The 8,945-nt window shown below is 44.8% G+C and overlaps 1 protein-coding gene across 2 annotated transcripts in view; it reads left to right on the forward strand.

Moving 5' to 3' along the window:
- Positions 1–8,945, forward strand: part of HEATR3 (HEAT repeat containing 3) — a 603,471-nt gene that overhangs the window by 526,770 nt on the left and 67,756 nt on the right. For both annotated transcript variants that reach the window (XM_044081978.1, XM_044081979.1), the window contains one exon: positions 8,185–8,328. In XM_044081978.1, the coding sequence (XP_043937913.1) occupies positions 8,185–8,328 (144 nt within the window). The remainder of the gene's footprint in view (positions 1–8,184; positions 8,329–8,945) is intronic.

The following is an 8,945-nucleotide window of genomic DNA, read 5'->3' on the forward strand; positions in this document are numbered from 1 at the left end:
CCAGTGCCAATATTATTTAGGATTTCCTAACAAGGTTATTTTATTTTTGTCATAGGTTCATAAGTAAGCACTAGGCTAGCTGCCCTTGTTAGCCATGGTAAGCCTAGCCAATTTCCCTCACAGGTTAAAATCAAACTCTGGACCTTGTGTATGTGAGGTAAACACTTGGGAGTTGAGGGTTGACATAATAGGTTCAATGGTGTGTACTAGGCTAATGGCCATGGAGCCTTTACAAGTCTAGACCCTAGAAGTGCTCTGGCATCGTGCCTCCCGATGTTGGTTCCTAGTGCCTCTATGAACTGATCCCTCGGATGAACTTTCTATTTCCCATCCACTCATCAAGATTACTCTTGAAAAGTGCCTGTGAGGTGCTCTGCTTGACATGTATTGGAAGTCTATTACAGAGCATGGGCAGTCTCTGGGTTATGAACCTGTCCCTCCAGCATGTTCTGTTGATTGTGGTAATGAGGTTGAGGTCTCTGGAGTGTGTGGTGTGGAGGGCTTGGGATTTCTTTAGATGTAGCATTTCGAACAGAGCTGGGTCAGACATGGCTTTGTAAGTCAAGCAGAGATCTCCCCCAAATGGTCAAAGTTAATGTAGTTATTCAACTGGTCTGCTTTTGGAAGGCTTCATTACCCAGAGAAAACCTTCACGAGAGATGTGGGGATAACATGCCAACTCCACACAGAGTTTGACTGGAAGTTAGGATGGAACCTAGAACCTTAGAATTTTGAAGCAGAAAGCTTACCACTGAGCTGCCAAGCTGGCTATGTAAATAATTTGCCTTTATAGATATGCCCTAGGCTTACTGTCTTTATGGACAATTTTAAGTTTAGCCATTTTCCCGTGATGAGAATCAAACTCTGTAACTCCTGTCTGTGAGGTAAGCACTTTAACCCTTATGCCAGTCCCCCACCATCCCTTTTCCCTTCCTGTACACTGCCAGACTTTGGCTTTTTTCCAAGTTCCTCTATCTCTTTTCTAGGTGATCCCAGAAGTATCCTTTTATCAGGTAGTTATCTCAAGCTCTTAGGAGAGGGGGGTGCAGACCCCTAAAGCTAGTAGTTGCTAGGCCAGGGACAGTGAACACAGATGCAGACCTATGTGAAGTGACCAAGCTCACACTATCCAAGGGATCAGAGAGCAATGTTGGCAATGGTATCAGCACGTATGACATGCATACCCACACATCATGCTGTAGACATCATGTCACTCTCTGTCCACTATTAGATACAGTTTCCATTAGGGATCAGTGTGCAGTGACATCATCACACACGATGTGCATGCCCACACATCATGCACTAGACATCATGTCACTCTCTGTCCACTATTAGATACAGTTTCCATTAGGGATCAGTGTGCAGTGAGGTCATCACACGCGACGTGCATGCTCACACATCATGCACTAGACATCATGTCACTCTCTGTCCACTATTAGATACAGTTTCCATTAGGGATCATTGTGCAGTGACATCATCACACACGACGTGCATGCCCACACATCATGCACTAGACATCATGTCACTCTCTGTCGACTATTAGATACAGTTTCCATTAGGGATCAGTGTGCAGTGACATCATCACACACGACGTGCATGCCCACACATCATGCACTAGACATGATGTTCATCGGGTTACACTGCTGCAGTCATTACACTTGGGTTATCCTGCCATCAGGCAGTTCCCCAGTCGGCCTGAGTTCCAAAGTCTTGGTCCGGCGTCAGTTGCTGTCGCCTCCTCCCTGACGTCAGTGCAACAGGGTTAATAAGATGCAGCCAAAGCCATTTTCTCGCGGTGCCCGAAGCAGAAGCAGTTCGCAAGTGCCGGTCGTCCGACTCCTGAGATTTTCATTCCGAATCCAGAACCGAAGTCTTCTACAAAGCTAAGTACCCTGTTGGAGAAACTTTTTCTTGCCTCAGACCAATGTCAGTAAAAGTTAATAACTGTATTTCTTGTGGGAAGCAAATACTTCATAAGGATTTCCACTCTGTTGTATTCCATGCCTAGGCCCAGACCACGACATCACTGGTTGTCAGTTTGTGCTAGGTTTAACAAGCGCACTATTAAACGTCGGTTTGATTTTGCCCGACATTATTTTAGCAGAAAATTCAATTACACCATGCCATCGGAACTTCTGACGACCGGAATACATAAAAAGTGCAAAGACAAGGACAGGCATCCGAGGCCCAAAACTGACGACGAGGCCTCTTCTAGGCCGGTCGACGGTTCCCCAGTTTTCAGCGAGGTGCCTACGCAGCCCCTGACGACAGCTTCCACAGAACCACAGACCGCCTCCAACTCCCACGTGGAGCTGGCTGGGCCTTCAGACGCTCTAGGTTTTCAGACTACCGAAACTAACCCTTCAGAGGGAACCGAAGTAGCTGAGCAATCCACAGCTTCAGAGGGTGTTTTCAGACCTACCCAGTTAACCATTAAACCCTCTGCTAAGTCTAAGCCCCCCTTAAAAACAAAGAAACCGATACAGCATTCTCCAGGACAGGCTTCCATGCCTAAGAAACAAATGCTTAAAATGGCGGAAGACCTAATCACCCTGATCAGGGGGTCCCATCCCCCTCCTGATAAAAGGCCCAGACAGGATGCAGACTATGAATCTTCCGACCAGGTGTCCATTTCTTCAGATTCATCCTCAGACCTAGGATATTCTTTACCCCCTTATGAGGATTCTGATGCTGAGGAATCAGTTCCATCAGCCTCTCCTCCTGAGGACTACTCCTTTGGGGGAGACCTTACATACCATGAGGGAGCATTTCTATTGGGAAGGCCAGGATTGCTCAGAATCCAAGAAAAGGCTCAGAGACTTCCTTTTATTACCTCAACACAGACCCTTTGCTATTCCGCCAGTGTTAGATATTGTGGGTGATGTGTACACTGAATCCAGCATAAACCCTGAATCCTTATCTCCAGCCCCAGTTAAACCTGACAGATATTACAGAGCTCCTGACTCTCACAAATTTCTGTATAAAAGCCCTATTGCTGACCTTGAAACTATTTCTCAGGGACCCAAAGGGATTAAGGCCTCATCAGCAAAAAACCCAGTTCCCTCTGACAGAGATTCCAGAGCATTAGACAGATGGGGAAAGAAAGTATATACGTCTGCAACTTTAGCAATGAGAGCCTTAAATTGCCAGTTTCACATGCTAAAATATCAGTATATTTTTGATGTCTCAGTTGAAACAAAAGATGCTTCCAGATTCAGATCCTCCTAATTTTAAAGAAATGCAGGATTTATTGCATACAGCTGAACAAGTGGGAAAACATACTTTGCAATGTGGGTTTGATTCCTTAGACGTCTCCTGTAGAGCAGCAGTTACAGGCTCTGTCATTAGATGACATGCTTGGTTAAAAGAACATACGTTACCAGATCATGTTAAGGCAAAATTATTGGATGCACCTTTGCAGCGGGATGTGTTGTTTGGAGTTAAAGCAGAGGAGGTATCAAAGAAGATGGAGGATAAGGCAAAATGTATGCAAACGGTGAAGGATTTCTTACAGGTTCAGCCTCCTCGTTTTAGCAGAAATTGGCCAACAAAGAATTGGTCCTTTCCAGTCACAGACAGACCTCAAAGGGGCAGATACAAACGTCCAAGAGGTAGAGGTCAAGCACAAGGTCCTTACAGACCTCGACAATGGGGTACACCAGGCCAGAAAGAAGGGGAAGACCGGCCCCAACCATATAAAAAGCAGCTTCAATGACTTCCCACTACAGCTGCCAAACAGCTCTCTCTTGGCAGCCCCCTTAGGAGGAAAACTGACACTTTTCTATCACAATTGGCATTGCATCACCAAAGACAAATGGGTTCTCAACATTGTGTCTCAAGGTTACAGGTTCCTCTTTCACACACTGCCAAGGTTGAAAGGAATGCCAAATCTGCCACCAAATCAATGGGCAGAGGCTCCAAAGCAAATTACAACACTCATGGACATGAGAGCTATTCAAAAGGTACTACCACAGGAGCAAGGACAAGGATTTTACTCAAGACTCTTTCTGGTTCCCAGAAAGGACAAAGCCTGGAGACCCATTCTGGATCTTTCTTCTCTAAACACTTACCTGGATGTTCCGAAATTCAAAATGTTGACACTACAGCAGCTTATTCCCATGCTGGGCAAGAAAGCTTGGCTCGCGACTTTGGACCTCAAGGAGGCATACCTGCATGTCCCTATCAGACAAAACTGCAGAAGATACCTCAGATTCATAGCTGGTTCAATGCACTATCAATTCTCTGCACTGCCCTTTGGCTTATCTACTGCGCCCAGGGTCTTCACAAAGTGCCTGGCACCAGTAATTGCATTTTGCAGACAAAAAGGAATTCAAATTTATCCGTACCTGGACGACTGCCTTATTCAAGCAGAGAGCAAGACATTCTTCTAAAGCATCTGGCGTTCGTAAAAAAGTTAAGTTGCCTGGGGTACACAGTAAACGAAAAGAAATCAATACTAGTGCCCTCACAAGAGATAATATTCCTGGGTGCCAGCTTGAACACAATGGCCCAGATGGCTTATCTCACGCCAGACAAGCAAGGACAACTGACTCAATACTTTCAATTGATGGCAACAAAGACCCAACTCCCTGCAAGAAAAATTCTGCAGGCCTTAGGCTACATTGCATCTTGCATACTACTAATTCCATATGCCAGACTGCATATGAGGAAACTACAATGGTACCTAAAGAGTGTATGGTCTCAACACTGTCTAAGTTTGGAAACAGTTATACCACTAATTCCTTGCCTTCAACAGGAGTTTCGATGGTGGGCTCAAACTTGTCACCTCAACAAGGGACAACCTTTTACTCAACCCACAGCCAGGCAAACACTGACAACAGATGCACCGGATTACACCTGGGGAGCACACATGGCAGGAAAATGTGTTCAGGGCGAGTGGCCCGCAGAGCAAAGGCATCTTCACATCAATCAAAAAGAGATGCTAGCTGTACAAAATGCCCTTATAGCTTTCAAGGACCTGCTGCATCCAGGACAACTACTACTAAAGACAGACAACACCACAGTTATGTGGTACATAAACAAACAAGGGGGCACACACTCCTACCCCCCTCTGCAGACAAGCCATGACCTTGTGGAACACAGCTCTAGACTACCAAGTTCATCTGCAAGCACAATTCCTGCCAGGAGAGAAAAACACACTGGCAGACGACCTAAGCAGAAACATCATGAATCCCCACGAATGGGAATTGAATCCACAAATATTCAGAATGATAACACAAAAATGGTGGAGCCAGGACATAGATCTGTTTGCATCCCCAATGAACTGCCAGCTACAGAAATTCTGCACAAGGAGTTACCGTCCACAAGCATGGAAAGTGGATGCCCTCTCATTCAGCTGGAAAAACCTGCAAGTATATGCTTTCCCACCTTTACCTCTCCTTCCAAAGGTACTCATAAAAGCCAGGCAAGAAGAGCCAAAGATGATCCTGATTGCACCAAACTGGCCATGGCCAGCACTGGTACCCAATTTTAAAGAACTTAGCGCAAGAACCACCCCGGATTTTGCCTCAAATCCCACATTTGCTGACACAGCACAACAATCAGATCTTTCACAGCCAGCTAAAGACCTTAAACCTTGCTGCATGGAAAATTCCTTAGTCAAGCAAGCAATGCCTCTCTCCAAAGCTGTTATGGATGTCATTCTGGAGGCCAGAAGGCCTAGCACCAGGAAAGCCTACTCGGATACATGGAAGAGAATTCTGTGCCTGGAACCAGGTGCACAGCCTTGACCCTCTTGTCCCAAACATTCCTCAGATACTTCAATATTTAACTGAGATGCTGGACAAGGGCCTTTCCTTCTCATCCATCAAGATCCACGCCTCTGCCATTTCTGCTCATTACAACATGGATCCACCAATTTTCTCTAATCCTTTGCTCAAACAATACCTCAGAGGGGCTAAAAACATAAGACTGCCCCGTAGAGTACCTACTCCAACTTGGGACCTCAACTTTGTTTTGGAAAAATTAACCTTACCTCCTTTTGAGCCAGCTAACACAGCAGAATTAAAATATATCTCTTGGAAAACTGCTCTGCTCCTGGCAATAACCTCAGCACGAAGAGTTTCAGAATTACAGCACTAATGGCAGTGGAATCTCTCCTCATTTTCCACCAGGACAGGGTGTCTTTAAGAACTAACCCTACATTTATGTCAAAGGTGGTATCAAGTGTGGCTCTAAACCAAACTATTCACTTGCCAACTTTTTATCCAAAACCACAGACCAAAGGGGAGAGACTACTACATTCTTTGGACATTCACAGACAGTTAACGCTTCTACTTGGACAAAACCAAAGCTTTCAGAAAATCTGAGCAATTATTGGTAGCATATGCTGCAGGAGCACAGGGAATAGCCATTTCAAAACAGACTATTTCAAAATGGATAGGACATTGTATATGTTTCTGCTATACTCACCATGGGAAACCTGTACCTAGCAGCATTAGATCTCACTCCACCAGGGCAACAGCCACTTCAACTGCCTACCTCAGAGGAGTACCTACCAAGGATATTTTGGAAGCAGTAACATGGAGTTCTGTGCATACCTTCACCAAGCATTACCATTTGCCTTTATACTCCAAATCCAGAGCTGGCTTCGCCACTGCTGTGCTGCAGGGCCTTATAGCCACCCCTAATGCCTTATAGAACCAGCCGCCCTACCTCAACTCTGGGATTCCACCCAAGTGTAATGACTGCAGCAGTGTAACACGATGAACATAGTACAGTTTTGTACCTACTATAAATGTAGATGTTCGAGTGTAAACACTGCTGCAGTCCAGGTTACCCTCCCTCCTTCCCCTCTTACTTTCTGGTACGTGCCTAGGTCCTCTACCCTTTACTACCTATGGGGAGTATTTGCTGGTAACTGAAAATGGTTGTTTGCTTTTCTTTTGTATACTTTACTAGCAATTTGAATTGCCTACCTATTTGGGGGCACCTGACATCTGGGGCAAGAAAAACTGAAGAAAATGGTGTCGGCTGCATCTTATATACCCCTGTCGCACTGACGTCTGGGAGGAGGCGACAGCAACCGACGCCGGACCAAAACTTTGGAACTCAGGCCGATTGGGGAACCGCCTGACGGCAGGATAACCCAAGTGTAATGACTGCAGCAGTGTTTACACTCGAACATCTACACTTATGGTAGGTACAAAACTGTACTTTACTCTGTCCACTATTAGATAAAGTTTCCATTGGGATCAGTGTGCAGTGACATCATCACATGCGATGTGCATGCCCACACATCACTCCCTGTATCCCATTACATATTGTTGCCTTCAGAGGTCGAGCATTTAGTAGCAAAAGCAACATAGTATCCCCCGATTTACTTCTCTGGTGTACTGGTTCTCTTTCTGACTGTGGGTCACCAGTGGAACAGATGGGTACCTTATCTCCATGTCAGTGGGTCATCTTTCTTATAAACATTTTTATATCACTATGTTTCTTCACTGTGCTCACTGTAATTCACCCCACCTCTCTTGAGGGGGGTGTTTGACATTGAAAAGAAAATCGGTGAGCTTTATATGGTTACTTTACATTCTTCTAAAGGGCTGCTTAGTCACATGCATCAGGTAAGTATAAAAGATTCACGGTACTGAAGGGTAATATCTACAGTCATTGATAGTTTCAGTCATTTCTGTTTTCTGAGACCCCTTGCCACTTACACGAGAGAGACCCTGTAGCAGATCGGTGTAGGGATTTTTTTTGTATTTTATAGTTACTTATTTTCTTTATATAGATTTTTGGATAAAGTACTTCTGATGTTGTTGTTGTTGTGTCTTTCGGCTTTTCCCGGATAGGGGTCGCCACAGCGGAACTCCGGTCCGCTAATGATTGACAGTAGATTTTTACGTGCCGGCTTGCCTGGCCTGACCCACAACCTTCAACGAAGGGACGCCCATTCACGCATGTTGCCACATAGAAGACGCTCTGAGAATTGAATGGGACAGCGTCGTACTGTGAGGCGACAATGCTACCGCAGCACCACCACCGCATAAAATTGATAATTAATAATGCCACCACAATGTGAATTAAACTTGACTGGCCTTGTTGTTTTCACTGGCTTTTGTGAGACTATAGTGTATCCTACATTGCACTCTTTCCTTTTGATGTCTTTGGAGTTTGAGTTTCACATAAATCTAGTTGATTGTGTATTTCTTGTCTTTCCAGTGTATAACGCCAGAGCAGCTGATGACGTTATGTGAAGCTGGAGTCCGCTGCAGTATTGTAAGCGTTCGTGTAAATGCTGTCGGCATCATGGGAATCACAGGCAGCGTACTTGCTAAAGAAACCAATGTTATGGAAACACTTAAGGTATAACAGCAGTTTAACACAGTACTATTTTTCCTTTACAGATTCTCCTGAGACCCAGTGACTTATAAAGTCTTCCCCAGCCCCACCCAGATGAGCTAGCTACTCCTTCCAGGGGAAAAACAGTGATGAGTCATGCATAATGAAGTATTTCCCTTTTGACATGCTGCGGTATTATTGATAGGGAGTACTGCAAAGCCAGCCAGTATTTGGACAGGGTGACTTCCCGCACCACTGGTTTAAATAACGACTATGGGAAAAGATCAGAGACGGTCTTCCCTTGGGTAGTAGGGTATGGGCTTCAGGCAGTGTGTGCCGGCTGATGGTGCAGGCTGGGAGATATGGTGCAGACAGTCCTCTAAACAGTCCTTGGAATGAGTGCATAGGGACGTTGTATTAAATATAAATACTTTAGGGTGTATGTGCATGTGTGAGTGTGTGCATTCCTACAGATATATATATATATGTGTGTGTGTGTGTGTGTGTGTATATATATATATATATATATATATATATATATATATATCAAATAAAAACACCCAGGTAAAAGAGTATGTACTCAAGTCACAGAAAAAAGGCACTGGTAAAATAACAAAAGATCAAGATTTATTAAAGATGGT

The sequence above is a fragment of the Protopterus annectens genome, chromosome 8.part1 (genome assembly GCF_019279795.1).
Source record: "Protopterus annectens isolate FY-2018-M chromosome 8.part1, PAN1.0, whole genome shotgun sequence".
In the NCBI taxonomy this organism is placed as follows: Eukaryota; Metazoa; Chordata; order Ceratodontiformes; family Protopteridae; genus Protopterus; species Protopterus annectens.